The sequence below is a fragment of the Scophthalmus maximus genome, chromosome 22 (assembly GCF_022379125.1).
Source record: "Scophthalmus maximus strain ysfricsl-2021 chromosome 22, ASM2237912v1, whole genome shotgun sequence".
In the NCBI taxonomy this organism is placed as follows: domain Eukaryota; kingdom Metazoa; phylum Chordata; class Actinopteri; order Pleuronectiformes; family Scophthalmidae; genus Scophthalmus; species Scophthalmus maximus.
The window spans coordinates 6,691,667-6,712,781 of NC_061536.1; the positions used below are offsets into that span (position 1 = coordinate 6,691,667).

At 42.8% G+C, this 21,115-nt stretch overlaps 1 protein-coding gene across 5 annotated transcripts; it reads right to left on the reverse strand.

Annotated features, from left to right (window-relative positions):
- Positions 1-8,159: 8,159 nt before the first annotated feature.
- On the reverse strand, positions 8,160-21,105 carry si:dkeyp-120h9.1 (Y+L amino acid transporter 2-like). 5 transcript variants are annotated; one of them, XM_035620679.2, is made up of 12 exons: positions 20,867-21,105; positions 17,514-17,896; positions 16,893-17,068; positions 16,396-16,538; positions 15,994-16,119; positions 15,408-15,552; positions 15,049-15,172; positions 13,759-13,862; positions 13,487-13,583; positions 13,223-13,372; positions 11,622-11,805; positions 8,160-10,657 (listed from the first exon to the last, which is right to left on the reverse strand). In XM_035620679.2, the coding sequence occupies exons 2-12, from the start codon at positions 17,640-17,642 to the stop codon at positions 10,563-10,565; spliced, it is 1,473 nt and encodes a 490-aa protein (XP_035476572.1). In that variant the 5' UTR covers positions 17,643-17,896; positions 20,867-21,105; the 3' UTR covers positions 8,160-10,562. The 5 variants fall into 5 exon arrangements, with proteins under 5 accessions (XP_035476572.1, XP_035476569.1, XP_035476573.1 ...); XM_035620676.2 differs by lacking the exon at positions 20,867-21,105 and adding an exon at positions 20,617-20,840; XM_035620680.2 differs by lacking the exon at positions 20,867-21,105 and adding an exon at positions 19,720-20,130.
- Positions 21,106-21,115: the final 10 nt, after the last annotated feature.

Sequence of the window (21,115 nt, forward strand, 5' to 3'; positions counted from 1 at the left end):
TCCGAGTGGACGTCTCCTCGTCAGTGTGAAGCCTGCAACTCCCTCTGTGCTGCTACCAGTGTGTATCTTCAGTGCTCTCTCCCTGTCACTCCCTGCCGCTATTGTATTTTTGTCTTTTTCTGTTCCACAATTGGATCCTTTTCTCTTGCTCGTTCACTCTTTGACTCGCTGTCTCTGTCCCATTGTGCACAGAGGGCATCGTCAGACAATGGCAGCAATACAGCTGCTGCACACCAGCTGTGCAGACTGGCACCGCGGAGACGGGCAGTGCCCGTGTTGTGCCCCGCGGCCGCCGGGTTCACCTGGAGGGAGGAGATCACAGGGAGCGGAAAGCACTCGACCGAACGAACCGTCGGACCACAACCTCATCTGTTCGTTTGTCTCTGTAACCAGTGTCAAATTTACAATGATGTGCTGAAGACAATACGGTGGATGAGCTCATAGAACAGCTTCCTTCGTGGATTTTCTTGCAAATGCTCTGCCCCCAACAGATATTGTCGAACACAAGAGCAAAAGCAAAATGAATGGATCAAACGCAGCTGATCAAATTTGAACCGAGAGATCTGACATTGTTATTACTGCAAACTGCATTCGAGCCACTCAAGAAGATGCCACAGTAAGGGGAGGCAGGGCGAACTGCAACGTGGAAAACTCCACATGGCACATCCACTGAATCACCCTCATGACTGAGCTGATTTCAGATTTCTCTTAAATACTACAAAAATCTTGTGCTATTTTTGACACAGGGCTGTCTTCCTCTAGGGGATATCCAGAAAACCAGATAAGGACGATTGCAGCAGGGTGGGGCAACCGGGTGGCGAGAGCTGTGGAAACCACAGTTTCCTCTCCCACGCCACCCAGAACATCTCTGTGTCCTCTTTTGCTTACATTACAGCCAACACCTGCCGGCTGCAGAAATGGAGAAGTCAACTTTCCCAACCAGAAAAAAACATGGGGAACTGATGCAATGTGCTCTGGAGGATGGACAGAACCTTTAGGGTCATGGCCTGCGCTGTTAAGTGTTTTATGCTGTAAAACTCGTGGTCAACAGATACGTGTAGTCAAACACTTGGATTCAATAGATTCAATCAGCTGTGAGAGGTGGGGTTTCATTTATAGATTTAAACAAATTTGCCGAGTGCACAGGAAGGGAGGGTGTCACAATTTCTGAGAAATAGGGTGGGGACCTGGAGGAAAGGTTGGGCAACAGTGTGTAAAATTACATTCAGAGCATATTGCAGCTGCACTACTCTGAGAAGTACAACAGACTGCACATGTGCCCCAGCAGCCTCGAGGGGCGTGGCAGTCAAAGACAGACATCGGAGGGTTTATTATTCAGTGTTGGAGGATGATGGTTGACAGAACTGGTCACTATGTTACACATGTAGCCTTTCTGCCCGGATAGTCAGAGGAACAGGGGAAGCAGGAGAAGGGCTGGAAACTGTAGTGACAGCTCATCATTGCGCATGAGAGCATCTTAAAAGAAAATTGTAACTACAAATCATGTGCACATAAGTGTGCTCATTCTGGCTTTGCATCAAAAGTGATGACATCTGCCGTGACTACACATCTGTCCTTCTCCCTGCAGGACAGGAATGTAGCATCCTCATATGACCTACATACTTCTACGTTTTTATCAAAAAGCAGTTTGCAACTATTTCAGATATTTCATGCAAATCCTTACATAGATCAATGAGATATCATGCTCAGATAAAAACAGAGGAATATATATGCGATATGCTGATGATGGCTGTCGGTAATGCTGGGTACCATTAAAATGTTTTAAAACATACAGTGCGATTAAACAGAAAAAATGACCTATCTCAATGCACCTCACACTGATTAATGTAAAGATTAATTTTTTTTCAATGACATGGGACAATTAACTTTAGCAGCAGATAATGAGATGTCTTGACTTCTAGGGTTAAGCCTAAACATTTCTGGATCCAGTATAAATAAACACCACGTTCGCGGTCTGTATGCTCTGCTGATGCATGAATAAAATAAGGACATTTTGATCAGAAATTGAAAACAAATGAATCTGACCAAGCATTCAATGCAAGTGTTCAGTAGTTTTCGAATTATTCAAGTTTAAAAACTATTAAGGTTTGACAACTTGGCCTATTGGTCACAACAAATATGATTGTCATAATAAATGATAAAAAAGGAATATACTTTAGCTGAGTGAGAGAGAAACAGAGACGCTCCCACAACACCGGAGAGTTGAATCGAGGCCTTCATTCGGGTTCATCAGCATTTGAATGTTTCTTCTCATCAGTGGAGCCAGCATGGGTTTAACCGAGGCCACACACACACACACACACACGCACGCACGCACGCACGCACGCACGCACGCACGCACGCACGCACGCACGCACGCACGCACGCACGCACGCACGCACGCACGCACGCACACACACACACTCATCTTAGTCTGGCATCCTTCTGTGGGGAATCGACACTCAATAAAGGCACATCCTGCCCTCCATGAAAACCCAGGAGTTCTACTGAGAAGCACAAAGGAGGAACTGGCAGTCCGGTCCAAACCCAGTGACATGGGAACCATGAGCTCATGAGCCAGTGTTGCTTTATACTCAGAGGATGCCAAAAATCGCCCAGCTTTGGCCTCGAGACCCTGAAACTGGCATAAAGTTTGACCAGTCAGCTTTATACTATTCAGCAACAAACTTTTTTCTTTTTGTGTCCGACTGAAAAGATTTGTTGTTGTCTCTATGCAGTGAGTGTGGCGAGTCTTTGACAGCAGCATCTCTGAAAACCCATCAGAATCTAGCACCTAGACTATAAATCCTGAGAAGAGAGCCTGGGCCTCCTTTGAGAGAGGCATGAGACAATGCCAAAGGCTGTCGAGAAAAAGAATCAGGACAATGGATCAAATACTTTCACAGAATATCTGATTTTGTGACGTGGACTTTTCCTTAAACAGATTCATCCTGCTGCAGTGAGACATTTAACCCCCCCCCCCCCCCCCCAGCATTGACTATGTTGTGTCTTCCAATCACAAAGTAGCTTCTAATATGTTTTTTCTTTCAAACGTTGTACACTGAGTCATCGTGAGCGAGGCTTTCAGAACACGACAGGCGGTGGACAAGGTCACCCTTTACTTTCATTGCCTCTGAATAACAACATTTCATCAATTCTTTTGGTTTCATCGTACAGAGAGGTCAGAGTTCAGCCTCCGTCTTGGTGTTGTGAGGAATTTATTCCGAGCAGTCTCAATATTGAGTTGACTTTAGTTTAAAAAAGTGTATCAATAAAAACAAAAAACAATAACAGACTTTGTGCATAAATCATTTTCTATCGTTAGAGTTTGAACTGGTGCTCTGTTAATTATGCCTTGTCGTTGCCCCCTCTTCTTCTGCAGTGGTTTAATGGGACCTGACGTGACCATTGGCTCCGACAAATCAATTATCTTGACGCGCTTAATCTGCTTATCCTTGATTAGTTGCAGCCGTAACAGACGAGGATGGAAAATCAGATTAATACATTTATTTTTTCAGATTTTCCGGAACGTTTGGTTAAAATTTGCACAACATTTGGATGGAAATAGTGTTTGATCCAAGTTGTGTTGCTGCTCTGACATCTCATTGGAAAGCATCAAGTAGGCTCATTTTATTATTCTAAAATTGCTATTATCATTATTTTTGTGCGTGTGTTTATGTAATAGAATGCTTAACTATGTGTATGTGGAACGGGTCACCTGTATTGACAAACCTACAAGAGAATTATCATCAAACTCATCAAACTAACTTTATTGTATTGCTTGGGGAGCATAAATCTCAGCGTTTGAGCAAAAGACCCAATGGTCATGCTGAGACAAATGTAATTTGGATGAACTGACTACCTATACTATTTTCATACATAGAGTATATCACAATTGTAACAGGAGTTAGCATTTAGGTGTATAAGTATTGTGATCAATTACTGAAAGTACTGTACTGGCATATCTATGGAAGATGTGCTGTCAAACACAAATGGGAGCTACAGCAGTAATAAATACAAACAACGCGTGCCCTCCTTCTCTGGGAAATGCAGGCAGAAATGTATTTTGTTCTCTCTCCCATTCTCTCTCTTTCCATTAGTTGTTCTCTGTGTTCATAAGCTGCCCACGCAGCAGCCTTGCTTGTTGAATTTACAGCGTGAAATTACAGAGAAAGGGTTGACATGATTCTTCCATCACACGTGCCCTGAAAGCTTGTGAATTGAATTGTTTTCTGGCGAAGAGGGAGGGGATGTAGAAACGTGTAGGTAAGCAGCAGAGAAAGAAGAAGAAGAAGAGAAAAATAAGCGTGTGACAGAAATTAAAAGAAAGAGGGGAAGGTAGTATGGGCGAACGATGTGGGGGAAATCATTTCCAGCTAAAGCTGACGAATGGAAAAAATGAGCCGAGGCAATATGTAATCTCCTCTGATGTAGTTTTACATCCCAACACTGCCTCCTGCATCAGTGGCAGCAGAGGCTACAGTAGTGAGGAGGCGCGTTGCTATGGAGTGGGAAGATTAGCAGAGCGAGAGCACCATTACAAATCTGACTGGAGCAATGAAGAGGGGAGAAGAGAGGAGAGGAGGTGGGGAGCAAGGAGGGAAGTGGATAATGAAGATCTGAAGGGAGGGAGGGGAGAAATAATAAGGGGAGTGGGAGAGAGGGGGGAGGTCACAGGGCGGAAAGACGATAAGTGAGGAAAGAGGCCCGAGTAGACACGAGAAAGAGAGAATGCAATAAAGCAAATGCGAGGAGGGCAGAGGTGAGGGACAGAGAGGCGCAGACAACAACAGAGTGAAGGAGAAGAGAAACGTGCATCGAGTGCAGCAGGTCACAGAAACCCAGCAACTCAATCTGATAAAAGTGCTTCATGTAATTACCCATTCTTAGAGAGAGAGAGAGAGAGTTTGTGCATCTAATCAGACGAAAGTGAGCGCTCCTCTTTTTCAGCCGCTGTATGTTTTAACGGAATCAGCTGGACAATGATCTGAGTAGCATCTTGCAATCCGTCAGAAACAGGAAAAATATATATTAATATCTTCAGAGGAGGACGAAACACCCCCATCATCTTAGCCACACTAGAACATTGTAAATTGCTGTTGTGATGTTGCTTCACTTCCCTCTGAGCTCAACGGAACATAGAGCACGTTTATACAGTGTAGTGTAGCAGAAAGGAAAAAACACAAAATGATATTATCAACCTATGGAGGCCCCCTGCTGGTCATTACTGGCAACACAAAGGTTTAGTCAGGATGAAAATATTATTATATTACTGTATGTGGGCATGGTGGCCAAGTGGTAAGGCGTTGGTCTCGAAAACCAAAGATCATGATCAATAAAACAGGCATGATGATATGAAGTTCTCTCATTTGAAATGATGCATTAATAGAGCCTAAGTCTCATTTCTAAGTGACTCATCTCTGAAAGATACTTGTATATGTGAATAACTTTCTAAATTCGGGTCGCTAAATTAGGGTCGCTGCCAACTTGATACATGCATGACATGCATACAAGTCATCAGATGATTCAGAATTTGAAACTTCAGAAATAAGTGAGTAAGAATACATGGTCTGGAACCATCAGCAGTTTAATCAAAAACATAATTTCTTGCAACTAATAGAGAGAATCCGCAAACAGACACACTCAACATTATTGATATAGACTGATACCTCACTAGATAATCTGCATCAGCAAATTCAATTTATCTGTACAAACATGACAACAGTCTTCATGAGGGCCAGTAAATATAAACCTCACACTGTCCACCGGGGCATAAAAGACAGAGGAAACCAGCAAGAGGGAACACTATTTTTTCCTGTTAGCTGGTCAAAGCGCCACTAAGGTTATTAAGAGTCCTGTTATCAGGAGGATTTTCAACTGCAGCTTTTTATCGACCTCCTGTTTGGCCCCAATTCGACTGTGGAAAAAGCTTACGGAAGCTTAGTTTGATGGTAACTGTGATACTGTTCACCAATCTGCTCTGCTTAGTGTTTGTGTCCAGAATTGATGCAAAAACATAGAATGCAGTCACTATGTCTTCGCTGACTTGGCAGTGCCTGCGTCCTCAAATTAATAAATACTCGACTAAGCAGTCGACTTGCTCCTGAAGAGATAATCGATAACCTTCAACTCAGTGCATCCTCCTTAAAGTGCAGATTTAAAAGTGTCGCTGCTGGATGGGAAACATGAAACGACTGCAGGAAAATCAACAAGATTAGTTGTGAGTATTTTCTCAGGACACTGTTGAAGGATTACGCCGAATTGAATTAATGGTCAGTTAGGTAGCATTTTCAGAGGCTTCGGTATACACTATACAGTACGTTAAAGCTACAGATCTAGTTAGTTAATTAATCTAGTCAATTTGACCTCATTCTGCCATCATGTCTAGACACCTGTGAAATTGATTTTGTTCCCCTACCTTCATGAAACAACATTGGTCAAAATACTTTCCAGAACCAATTGAATTCTTACGCAGGATGTTCTCTCAGAATCATCGGACTTTCAAGTAATTTCCTCGTCATAACCACTCCAACAACCGAGCACGGAGCTCTTCTTCTTTGTGCAGTAGACGCATTACGAGACATTTTATTGATTTCCAGGGGGGGAATGAAATTCTCCAGACAGGATTTGGGGCAGGGGATAGAAGTTGTAGTTGTTGAAACCTTTTGTCTCAAACAGCAGTTTTTCTGCAGCATGAAGCACATGAGGATTTTCTCAGCACAGTCTGTAGGAGTCACTAATGTGTCACTTGACAGAACAGCGATGACTTCACTGAGCCTCTCAGGTTCACCGCGTCACTTTAGACAATTAAAAGCTTGACTCGAAAAGGAATGGAGCGCAAAAATACGAGGATGGGGAAAAATAAATGAGCAACTAATACAAGTGCAATGCTCTGCAATTTAGTTCCACCTGATAAATATAAACTGCCGCACTTACGCTTGAACTCCCGGCGGTGGACATGGGGCCTCCAGGGTCGGTTTCGTATCCAGTTCAGGCGTCGATGCAGCTCCATGGTGCCGAGCAGGTGCCAGCGTGTCGCGGCCACTCACCCATCGAAGAGCAGCACTTCAGTTCCTCTGTCCATCCCCAGGCCAGAAGCTCCTGACGGGGCATCGGTGGTGCTGAGAACACTCCCTCACAGCCTGGACCTTTTAGAAGAGAACACTTCACTTCGACTGGGGCCTGTCCTCTGCTCTGTGGGAGAGAGCTGTTACTTTAGCTGTTGCGGTGCTCGACTACTCCCCCTCCCTCCACCGCTTGATCTTTTATGTATGAGTGAGTGGAACCCAACTCCCTCAGTTCTGGGTAGGGACAGAGTCAGACCTCTTCTCCCCAGGTAAGAGCGCCTATCGATGGGCAGCATCTGAAGCCACTGAGTGCTCGCCCTGGTGAAATGTGATGCCACTGCACTTAGCCTCCGAGGGGGGAGGCAAGGTGGGTGGACAGGAGGTGGGGCTCTGCCAGCCACCTGAGGGGTTGGAAGGTGAGACAGTAAGACTGTGTGCATGGAGTTGACACTCAAACGATTCAGTATTCTAATGGAAATTTGTTGCATTTTATTCCAACTCTTAATCTTACCATACCTGCTCTCACAGATGTACCTGCTGACAAACTGAATATCAATGTTTGTTGGCACGAATCTGAACATCAATTTTCTTTCAGCATCGTTTTAGGATTTCTACAAAAACAGAATGGGCTTTAAATGTAAAACATGCCAGGTATTATCAATAATGAAGAGGAATTCTCTGCTGCAACATTCTGGTCAGGAAACTATTAAGATTTACAGAACTGACTCATTGCATTTAAAAACGTCCATGAATCTCATTGAAAATATTTGCTACATTGATCTGCTGGTGCATCCACTTTCAGGGGGAATATTTTTGCATTTTAAGTGTTTATACAAAGAAACAATTAAAAGAGTTCTGACAAGCATTTGTCATCATAAAAACATATTGCAAAAGTTGCCTGTGGTCCAACAGGTTGAGCGACTTTTTTTTTTTTTTAAGCTATCTGCAGCCAAGTGAACAGTGACGGATCCTCAAGCTGCAGATTAGGAGACCATGACATCTAGTGTGCGTCAGCTGCACTATACAAACAGCTTGGAGACATTTGTGTTAAGTTCAGACAGATGATGGTGGATAAAGTCAAAGTCACTAGTGTTTACAATGCAAATTCTGTACTTGCCTTTATTTTCATAAAAACAAAACATACCCCTGACTCGGTGTGGGCAAACAAGACTTCCAGAACCACGAAGCTAATCACCATTCGGGCTCTCAGAATATAATAAATAAAAACAGTGAACAAAGCAAGCGCTTGTGATACAAATCTACAAATACACAAAACACATCTTAACCAGAAAACACAAAGTTGGTACCTAAAGAAACAACAAAATAGGTTATACTGCATCATTCACATCCTGTGTTTTCTGAGTATATAACAGTTCACAACATGACAATGTATGGAAACAGATTGACAATATTCTTTACTGCAGTGATATGGCACATAACACACACAACTGGCTAGTTTGGTTTAATTGTTAACCCCAGAGAAAACAACATTAAACAAACGTGTTCTTCTGTTGGCTGGTGTTTAAGAAGTGCTTGTGACGAGACACGAAATATAGTTCAAGCCGAGCCCTGATCATTTCCAGCAGACAGTAAACTGAGCTCAACGACAACATCTGGCTGGTGAAGCCACATTGACTGAAAGAAACAAATGAAAACCTGAAGAACCTTTGATACAAACCCTACAGCAGCATAAGAGTCAACGAGACTGTGCTCCACAGAGTTACATGACGATATCAAAAAAATAGACCAGGTCTTGGGCCGGACCACATTCACAGAAGGCACATACAGTCAACAAGGATTAAAGGACAACACCAACGTTCAGCTCGTCTCTACACACTTTGCTACAGACTCAGTGCGATGGTCCGACGATCTGCCTGGTTGACACCTTTGGTTGTCCACTGAACAAATGGAACTAATGGTGCACATTGGTGATTTAGACATTACATATCCTACCTGTGATAAAACTCTTAAGACGAGCGTGAGTAAGAAGAAGATAATAAAATCAGCAAAGGTGTGTACATAATAGAAGAGTCGATCCTGAGGTTTGTATCTACCAAAAAAACAACTAATCACAGCCCAGAGGAGTCTTTATCAGGTACATCTGCTAAATCTAGAAAGAGTCACAGCAGTACATATGAGCTTAAAACATAAGTGTTATCAGTAACACTTGAGATAAATTCCTTCTACCAGTGTGTGTTTGTATCAAATGAAAATAAGACAATGAGGTGACATGAACAAAAACACAAATTGTAGATTAGCTTTCAATTGCTGCTTGTCGATGGAAGTTAATATCAATTAAGACTAGGAAGCGCCAGAAATCAAATTTAGCCCTGACGATGCAAACAAAAGGATTTTGCTGAAAGAAGAAAATGTTTCACTTGATTACTTAAGAACAACAGGTGGGATGAATGTGGCCCCAGGTTTATGATAATGTTAAACTACACCTACATGACTAAACCACGAGTCAACAGGCACTTTACATGATTAATCAAACAGCAAGAAGTAACAGCACTTTGGGATCGAATCTCTTTCTTGGGTTATTCTTACAAAACCTCGGCACCGGTAGGTTAGGTCCTTCAGTTCCTCTAAACAAGTTGTACAACAAAAAAGAAAATGTGAAAAATCGTCACCATTCAGTATACCTTTTAAATTCACTTTCTGGCCATCATACCATCGTCTTACACCATAAACTCCTAACATTTGTGAGCACCACATGCTGGTAAATAACAGATCTGTTGACCCATCAAAACCAACTCATTGAGGACCGAACCTTTCAGTATTTGTGGTTTCCGTGACTGAGGGGTGACGAGCAAATGGAACTCTTACCTACATTCCTTTTTCTAAAATTTTCCCAATCAAGTATTTTTTGTTTGAGTAATTATGTGAAGTTCTGGCCCCGAAAAAAATTAGAGGCAAAAATGACCCACGGGCATTTGTAAGCATAGGCAAGGGGTCACAAGCTCCGTTAACGTGACACACATGATAGAACACATGTATGGCATGTACCTAAAATTTTTCACCACCTGTGTATTGTCCGTAACCAGCTCCTGTTAATGACTAAATCCCCTCAGTCGACTTAGACTGGGTTTTTAATTTCAACGTGTTTCAATGTCACCCATGAAGTGTGTGTGTGTGTGTGTGTGTGTGTGTGTGTGTGTGTTGGCATGTGAGGAGGGAATCGCAGAACCAACACTGAATCATATACCAACACATGAATGTCCAGTTGAGTGAGTGAATCTGTACAGTGCTATTTGTTGGAGTGTCATGACAAACGAAACTTGAATTCATTCCAAGTATACAGTCCTGCTCCGTTATTCCTACAGCTCATGTTTGAAAAAGGAGGAATTGAAGTGTGTGTGGAACTAATCTGCCCAGGTTTCTCCTTCAATCAAATCAGGCCTTACATCCACATCCTGATTGTCTGCAGCTTCTTCGTCTTCCATTCATTGGCATCGCATCGCTCTGTACAGTGCTTCAGAGTCCTTTGTCGCTCCGTCACTCGATCTTTTCCGGGTCGATGTTGTCCAGATCAATGTCGGACGACGGCGCACAACACATGCACAGTTTCTGGGTGGTGATAGAGAGCTTATCTGCAGTGACAGAGGAGGGGAAATGAATAAAGTCATCTTGGAAAAAAGGGACAAAATACAGTCAACTAATGTTTAAGCATAAGTTTAATAGAATTGCGAGGCAGGATTCCTCGACTAGAGGTTTCACACTAGCTGTTCAACTGCATTTCTTTGCACTACAGATCCCTTTACAGTATGTGGAGTTTACACAGGAGTAGGGTGAACTTTAAACCACTAATCTCAATCACTAAGAAACAATTTTACATACATCTACAGTAGCTGGTGTATATGCGACTTAAGAATCGTAAGCTACTTTAAAAAAAGGTTATCCATAATAACACCACACAGCCACATTCATTCAACACAGAAACCTATTGTGCTTACTTAAACAATAACTTTGTGCTGTACTGTGCTATGTATAGTATAGGCAGTCCGGCGTCCTTTTCTATCACCCAGGAATTTTAATTCAAGTTAGACCGATAGTTTTGACAGGCGGACATGCTGTCCTGTAATCTGTATCAATGTATATATATGTCAGCCTTTAAGTGACTACATAAAATCAAACTATCTTTGAGAAAAAAGTTTTTTATGTAGATTAATGTTGACAGAAGAGAAACGCCTTTCAAACACATACTCAACCTTTCATAACATCAAACAAAAATTAACTTCCTCCCTCAAGGGCCACTTGTAGAGAGGTTATGGGTCATGTTTATGTTACTTATACATGGCCTGGTTCCTAAAATACGGTCTGTACATTAAGTGATAGAATTAAAACCAATTGAAAATCAGACATGTTGGTACCATGGGTCTCTGTATAAATTGTTTAAGGTGCATGAATTCTAAAATATGAACCTGCATTTAAAAATGAAAAGGTTCCAACAAATTAAAATACTCTTCAAAAGTTGCGCCGTCAAAGATCATCAGAACTGATTTGTTTTCCGCTCAACAAACATGACCACTATGCTCACAAAACCATTTATCTTACCAAGTGCTTCTCCGACGAAGGCTGGTCTTGAGCTGGGTGGCAAGTAGATGCAGAAGTAGTAGACTGGTGCTCCGGACAGCGCCACTGCAATTCCCACCAGAGAATTGATGGTGTCGCTGTAGAGAGGCACCACCACCAGGAATACGCTGCACAAGCAGTAAACGATTGGGAAGAACAGAGACAGCTGCGGGAGCGGAGTCAGGAGGAAGAGGGTGATGATGAGGCCAAAATGAGAAAAAAGAAGGTCGAAAAGAAGGTTGTGGGGGGAAAAAAGTAGAAAGATTTAATTACATAAATGTATACAAATATTATTAGTGTAAAACAACCCTTCTGATGAATAATTCCATGATTCACTTTAATATAATGAGAAACAACCTCGAAACTAAAGATTGAATGAGGTCTGAGATTATTAATCATAAGGCACCTTTAGCCAATCAGGTATCTTGAATGACATCGTATGTGTATTATATTTTCCCTTGTGTCGAGATTTGTTTCTCTAACTTTTGCTGCCAGCCCCGCAGTAAAATTTCCAGAAAATGTCAGAGTGAGCCCATGGGAGAATGCAGCAGGAAAATTCAGAGTGAGTGAGCACGTTGATGCCTTTAAAAAAAAAAAGCACCGCTTTCTGCAGCAGAATATCCTAATGTATTGGCTCTTGAATGATATAACCCAACGCCACATTGTTCCGGACATTTTCTTGCTGTTGTGAGCATGTCTGAGTCTGACAATCTCCTGCTGCATTCGCCATATGTAAAAGGCAAACTATGGAAAATATCCGGACACAATTATGACAACATTGTCCAGAGTTCATGTCTGAAAACAGCGTATTGGATAACCAGAAGGTTCACAAATTATAAGGAAAAGCCTGAATGAATAATTGGAGAAACTAAATGCATGTAGAAGGTTCCACACGGCTGCAATGCATGGTAAAATTGAGAAGTAAACATCTAGTCACGCTCTGTGGCATGTGTATAAATGCTGAGCAGCTCCAGCGAATTCTGATTTTGTGTTGAGATATCAAAAGGAACATATCTCAATGACTTTAAAAGCAGGTTCATCTTTGGGGAAGGAATGAGAAATGTTTTTTGTTTTTTTTTAAAACAACTAAAGAGGAACTCTTCCTTAGGTGACTCAAGGTGTCAGTGCAGGACGCAAAGACCACAATTACATACAGAGATATATAAAGCCTTTCTTCTAGGAGAGAAGAAAAAAGAAACTGAAAAGAATTAAAGTGATGGGGATTTGTCATCCTACAAAGATGACAAACTTGTTGAAAACAAAAACGGTTCAATTCTTTGAATGTTAAATAATGATAAGACCTGGATGATGCTCAGCAAACTATGCTTTGTATTTTCAAGTTTTTCATGGACACAACAACAATGATGAATGTCAAAACAACCGTTCTTCAACTGTTATCACAGAAATGTTACTTAGAAAAACATCAAGCGTCATAAATGTTCACAGCGGTAACCTGTCTGGACCTTCATGTCTCAGCATGTTTCATACCACACTGATGTGGAGCAAAAGCCACGTCTGCCTGGGAGGCAGAGTCCCTGCTTAAAATGCACATCAGCGCTCACATGCTGCATCCATTTCGCTACCTTAACAGGTCGGTGCAGATCAGGAGCCTTGAAGCGAAGGTAGATGAGGCTCGCTATCGAGAGGCCGATAAACAGCCAGTAGTTGAAGCTGAAGTAGTTGATCAACTGGAAAACGTCAGGCACAGAGAGATACAACAGAGACATGGCACCCTGGAAAGAGAAGACCAGACGCATACAAAAAGATAAAATAAGCATGCATCCAAGACACCACAACAATCAAATACAGCTTCATTTTCAAAATCCATTTAAATATGTGACACTCACATTGAAAAGCAGGGCAGGAATTGGAGTGAAACGCTTAATGTGGATCATGCACAGGACATTGGGTAGGTGGCCTTCTCTGGAACCAACAAAAAACAACCTGCAGGAGAAAAACAAATCGTGCAAGGGTGAAAACAGATCAGCATGTTACCGACGTCTCAGACATTTTAACATTCAAAACAATACTGGCAGAAATAGGCTTTGAACAAATAATGAGTAAAATATATAGACTTGAGAAGAAGGAAAGCTGAAATAGGTCGGATTAGTTTACGGACCTGGAGGCAGCGATGATGGAGGAGTTGAGGCCTCCGTAGCAGGAAATGGCCACAGATAGAGGGATGAGCCAGCGAGCCCAGCCCAGGGCCTCATCTGCAAACGTCTGTGGAGACATTGGATTGTTGACCGCTCAGATTCATTTACTGGTGAGATCAATGGCCCCTTAGTGTTTAATCTGTTCAAAAATTACTGATAACACTATAGACTGGTGATACATGTTTAAATAGATAAGACAGGATAATAATTTCAAGTTAAGTCAAAATAAGAATTTATTTAGGAATGTATATCAAAAATGATGAGCAAAGAAATGTGACTCGTACCTACATCACTGATGCGAGGCCAACAGTAGCTAAATGATAGACCTATTGACCATAGAAATGTTAAACTATTAACAAAGTTGCGGATCTCAGTATTTAAACATCCCCATGTGTTCCCTGCTCGTGGTCTGGTGGTGACATTTATGACCATAAAGGTCAGTGTAGGTCTTTTTCAAAGTTCACTCACATTTCATTTTCTACAGATTTGAATTAAGGAAATATATTGAATTTATATAAATTTTATATAATCCCTGTTTCCTAAACAGGGATTAGATTGTTTCTTGTGATGGAAAATCTATTTAATTCTATGAGAAGAAAAAAAACAGTAATCACACTGCAAATAGCACCATTTGGAAACTATCTGTCTTTAAATTTGAGTGACGAGGTTTGACATCTTCACTCCACAAAATATGACAAATGTAGTCACGGGAACAAAATATTTGCTGTATCTCTCGGCTTTGATTCAATAGAGCACAGAGCTGACAGCTTGTTGACTGTCAGGACATAAAGGAACCATTAGATATTGAATACTCAAATAAAAAGATAATCAAATGCCATTGACAACAAGCCTGAGTGCAACTCTTCCTCAGCCAGTGCACTAATTACATCATCAACTTCCCCATGTTCCTGTGAGGGGCGCTAACCTCTTTAGCTAAATAAGGTTCCTGTCATCATTGCGACTCATCCTGTAACCAATAACCAAAGGGGAAGAGGCAGTAGTGAACCAGATACTAGTGCCAGAGGCATTCAGCCAGAATGAAAGAGTCAACAGCAGAAGACAAAAGGGAAAGATGAAAACCTGCTGCCGCTGTGAGACTGAGCAGATGTTGTCCTGTGATGTACTAATAGGTTTCATTCGCAGATATTAGTACAGCATGCACACAGTCAGACTGCTGAGTGGGTGACTGCTTATTTACAGCCTCCTTAGTACACAAGAAGACTGCACAAAGTTAATGATCTCCAGACACTCACCACGGCAACAGCTTCACTGCTGAGCACCTGGTCTGCATCCATGACGACGTAATAAGCTACGTTGGTCAAGATGTAGATCACCGTGACAATAGGCATGGAAATAGCGATGGACAAGGGGAGATTCCTACAACGGCAAATGAGAAAGAGGTTTACGTTCATGTAAAGCACTCTGATGTAGCTACCATGCAAAAATTGTAACTACTCCGTGAGATGAAGGGTTGATGACTTGAGAAATTCACCAGGAAGATTTCAGAGTTTTAAGATTTAGGCAATCACAGATTTGCCATAGGTAAGTAAGGGAAAGTCCATCAGGAATGAAAAACATTCCAGCTCACAGAAAATTCTCAGAAATATCAAACCTCCTTGGATTCTTGATTTCCTCTGTGATGAAGTTGAGCGTGTCCCAGCCCGAGTAGGAGTAGAGCGCCGAATAAAGGGCCAAGGCCACGTTGCCAGGGTCCAGCTTGGACCCTTTGAACGAGTCCTCGAAGTTCTGGTCGAAACCTACACCAACAAAGGGTTGGTACATTAGCACAAGAAGGAGTGCTGAGGTTTTTGCCTTCATCATCCCGATGGAATTCAGGTCTCCTAGCCATGCAAATTCCCAACAGTCTCTAAAAGTTAACTGACCTTCAGGTAGTTCATGCATGTCCTTGCTAAATGCCACTAATTGACAAATTCGTTGTCAGTTAACAAAATCCAACCAAACACAAATTTTAATTCATCAATGTATGAAAATAATTGAAATACAGATAGTTAATGTATTATATACTGTATATATCGTCAGTGTTTGAAGCTAGCCTAATTTAATATCTATTTTTAACCTATTGGCCAATAATAAAAAACGTGAGTTATCCATACAAGCTGCAAAAGAAAAGCTGCAGTTATGCCTCAGCCCAGTAATTATATTTGTAATGTCAGAGGAGCGGTAATAAAGTGCCATACCTTGTGCCAGCTTAATCAAGCCAGTGATGATAATGACGATAAGAGCCAGGACCTTGGCCACGGTGGAGACGACCTGAAGAATAGCTCCCCATTTCACCTTCATACTGTTCACACAGGTCAACAGACCTGACAGGGACAGAGGGGGAGAAACCAGCAGTTAATCCAAGTAAAAAGAGTTTACATTCCCATTCTGAAGAAAAGATTGTGACGAAAAAAATTTGCTGATTGTGACAAATAATTATATATATGTATACATATATATAATAGAAATATGAATAAAAAACAGTGCCAAGCATTCGACACAAATCAACACATTTACGTGATCGTGTTTCTCTATTACATCGATGCAACAACAGCTTAAGTGGAGCATGTTCAGCCTGTTTAGAACAGGTAAAGACTTACATATGATGGCAGCAGCAATGAGACGGACAGCGTTGTAGGGGGCTGGACAGGTTGGGTAGAAAGGCTGGACAAGGTAGTTGGAGAAGGTCAAGGCTATCACTGCCTGACAGGCCGGTTCTACTATCAACAATGAGGTCCACAGTCTACAGAGATATTGACACACATTTATCATTGTAAGGCCTAAATATAGCATTCAGTAAGTTCAACCTGATGCACTTCTGCCTTTTTGGTCGAATGGCTCTTTTCTATTTTTAATACTAAATATGGTTGATATGATTACACCCAGTGCATGCTCTGATGTTAGTAGACTGCCTGCAACATTATAACTTGACACTTCAAGCCTTTATCCTTGCAGGCCCAAAGGTAATGGTATAACAAGATCAGGTCCAAACTAAGCTTCATATTTGGCAGACTCAAAAGAAAGAACCTTATGTGCAAGTGCTGAGTTTCTTTTGCATGTTATTTTAAAAGACAGGAAGAGTAAAACAACTACATACCGAATAAAAGCTAAGAAGCCTCCAAAGGCTTCCAGGATGTAGGCGTAAGAAGCTCCAGATTTGTGGATGGTGGTTCCCAGCTCAGCATAGCATAACGCTCCAAAAACAGAAAATATCCCTCCAATGGCCCACACCACCAGGGACATGCCAAAGGAGCCTGTGTATAGAAGAACCCCCTGCAGGATAACAAACGTAGACTCTAACTATGAATACTTACAGTAAAAACAATCTGCATATATAACATACTGTATAAACAAGAAAGTATCAAATGACAAAAAGAAAAAACAGCAAAGTGCATTAGGCTTTAAAGGGCATGTCGGTATTTTCTCTTGTCCTCTAAGGTGCTTCGGGGTGTAGGTGAAAGCCTTTGGAGCTGTAACTTAAACTGTAGTGTGGATCAAACAATGGAACCAATCACCCAACCCAAGTGTGAATACTTAAAGGGACCACAACTGCAAAGTAACCCTTAACATTACTCAAGCAATACTTAATAATGTCAGAAAAATAGCATTTCACAAACGCAACCAAAAGAGCTAGGAACGATTTCCATTGTGTTGATCTGGAGATAAATTTAAGTCAGGACAAATAAATTATTTTGTTTAACAAAGCAGAGTGTCCTACCTTAGGTGAGATAAAGATGCCGGAGCCAATCATATTTCCCACGATGAGACAGACCCCATGGAGGAGGGAAATCTCCTGCTTCAGCTGCACACCGCTGCCCTTAGAGGCCGAGCTTGTATCTGCAACCATCCTGATTGATGGCTTCAGCCTCAGAGGAGGTAAAAGGACAGTGACAGTGGAGTGGGCAATAAGACCAACCGTTTCCTTGCAGAATCAGAAACTGAGAAGAGGCGATGACCAAGGTGTGGACCAAGCAAAAGAGAAAGGTTGGTGTGGGTGTGGGTGTGTGTGTGTGCGCGCGTGGGCGTCACTGGAGGGCTTAGACTCTGCCGGTCTCAAATAGCCATTGTTGAATCCAAGAAGTAATTCTCTGCTTGGATAATCTGTAAGAAAAACAAGGACACGCAGTCTCACAGAAGTGCTTTATACATCTCAGTAGTTCAGGTATGAGTATGTAATCCTGTTTCAGATTGTCAATGGTACCCGCATGTCACCTAACAAGTACAATCTAATCATGTTGAAAACACAGACGCCAAAGATCCTTCCTCATTTACTGTGATGGCTCGGTTCAGGGGGAGTGGCACTGGCAGGGCAGTACTGTCTTTGGTGGAAAGAGCTGTACAATTAAGGAAGTTGTTTGAATAAACAAACAAAAATATAACTAGAAATCAAGGTTATATGCCTGTGCCAACCAGTCAGGTTGCATGAAATATGATAACAATCTCCACTTCTGCGCATACAGTTATGAGATATGGTGTTAGATATTGGCCAGAGACTTGTTTTTTTACATACCATTATGATGTGACAATGAAGTTGACCATTGACTTTTGGATATAAACTGTCAAGTGTAAATGTAACATCATTTTATCCTATTATACATTGTACACAGTGTGAAATTTTGTCATAATTAGCTTGGATTTTTGAGTCAAAGCAAAAACAACTTATGTAACTTGACACTGAACTTGGCATCAGTTTCTCCTCGAGTCCAAGTGAAATTTAGTATCAAATTTGAAGAAATTCCCTCAAGGAGTTGTTGAGATATCACATTCATTAGAATGGGAAAAACAGAGAGATGAATCGCGGCTGCTTTGCTGCCTCTAGGGCTGGACAGCTTGCCGCCATCATCATCAGTGTTCCCCACAGCTTTTGATTCCATCAATGGCGGCTGCGGTCCGTGGGGAAATTATTTCCCTGTGAACATGAACGCAGTACCCCGTCATGTGCACCTGATGCAAAACGAGTGCAGGTGAGAACTGTACACTTGTCGTGGCAATGAGCTGAACGAATACGATATTGACTGATCTTATGCTGAATTCTGCAGAGGACAATTAAAACTTAATGGATGTTTTGATAGTCCACGGATTGAGATAACGGGGCAAAAAGAGCAGTGCACAGCTCCACAATGAAGCTACAGCTGAAAACAGAGATCTTTTATGCTATTGTGAGAAATGTCAAACATCTCTGGATGATTATGAAACTGTTGGGGGAAACTAGACTATAAGGCAAGCCGCCAGATTCTGGGTGATTAATGGGAAACACTGTTACAGTGTTACTCAACAGAAGTTGGTCAACGCCACAGGACGACTACAGGTTACGACTTTGAACAAAGAAAATCCACCTGATGGTGTGGACTTGAATTTCCTGACTCTTTTTTTCCCCACCAGTAATGCTTAATGAGTTTACGTCTGATATGAGGATGTGTTTGACTCCAGAGGTCACCATTGGTTTAAAAACTAAGCTTCTCACAAACAGTGGGGCAGTTTATCAAATAAATACATATATAAATATTATAGCTTACTTTTTTTTGATAACGGCATGAGGTTTGACAGTGTTGATGGTTTGACTGCTGCAGCTCAGAATAGCATGGAGAAATCTAAAAAACACTTCTCATGCGTCTTATTAGAAAAAGTATCACACACACACACTGTCAGAGGTTTCTATGATTATGAATACATTTGAATATTATACATTTTAGTCTAAATCACCTCATCAGACACAGTAGCTACTACTCTCTGCTTTGGCAGCAGAAACACATTTATAATAGTTTGTTCATCATTAGACAAAAATGTCTAAATCTTACATTTTGTTTGAATACTTACCACATTGACAGTGTCTGTAATGTCTTGGTTAAAATGCAATGCTTCCAATTCGTTAGTTAACAGAGGACTAGTTCAGGAGTGAGGGTTGTGGACACTGTAAACACTACCTGCTTTGAAAACAAATACTTCTTTTCTTTCCGTTCATATACCACCCCGCATCTTCCTTTGGCCACGAGGATCTTTTATGGGGATTGTAATCACCTGACTTTTACTTAACCATTACAAAGACCCCGTCCCTCTCAGCGCGGAGCACACGACAGAGCGACCCGAGTGCACAGAGGCCACGCGCTCCTCTGTGCATCTCCTCCGGGGACACAGCCGCCGGGAACATGCGGCGCATCTGGTGCGCACACCTCGGCCCAACATGGCTGCGGCCGGACAAGAGACGCACTCCGACGTTGAAACGCTGCGGCTCGCGATGCCGACGAAGAAAACGCCGGTTCCTCCCGCGCGTCAGACACGACCTGCAGCCCGAGTGTCGATCGGCGGACACGTTGTGGGTCACAACCCCCCCCCCCCGACGTCGGCTGACCCCCCCACTCCCCCACTCAACACCAGTCGACATCGCCGCGTCAATGTCGGAACTGTGTGACTTTTCAGAAAACACCCTAACCCAGCCGCTCCTGTAGCCGACTCACAAAATCAACGCCTACCGGCGGTCGGTAGCTTCACCCGCTCCAGACTAATGCAGACTGTTAGAAGAGAAGGGAAAATAAAGCGAGGGGCATTAATGAAACCGTGTTTCGCCACGTTAACATTCAGTCCCTAACCAACACTGGCATTGATCCACGCGGAGTGGAACGTGTCGTTTAGCTCCGGGGGGGCTGCTAGCTAGCGCGGACGGATGCAGCGTGCAGATGCCGCCGCCGCTGATGTTCATGCTAACTTCAGTGACACGTGACTTTAACATGCGGGCGACGCGGAGTGCGCGCGGCATCTCTCTGCCGTTAAGCGGCGCGCGCGCGCGACACAAATAAGAGACACAATAGTCGCACACGCGATACCTCTGTTGCGTCTTCTCCTTGCTTCTCCTTCCCTCTCCCCCCGTGGAGGAAGCAGCGCGAGGTCCTCGTGTGCGAGCGACCCCAAGTCGGAAAAAGGGCTACCGCCAACTCCGCAGGCAGCAGTCCGCGTCTGGAGCTAGCTCCTCCTCCTCCTCCTCCTCCTCCTCAGCGGACACATGCACACCGACGAGGTCAATCCCACCAGCGCGTGCGTGGGGGAACACGAATATTGAATATTGAATGCTGATACCTCGATGGGCCGTCACGGTGCGTGCGTGTCCGCCGATCACTCGAGCAGAAGCGAGTCGACGATGCTGTGCGGCCCGCGGCGCGTAGGTACCCAGCGGCAGATGGATCTAGCCGCTGCGCGGTGATGCGGTCGCCCAGGTGTGCTGGTGTGAGTCATCGTGTAAGTCGCCGGTTGGCAACGAGTCGTAGCACTCCGCGCTTAATGACAGATCCATCCTTGCATTAAATTAGATCCTTGAGTTACAACATG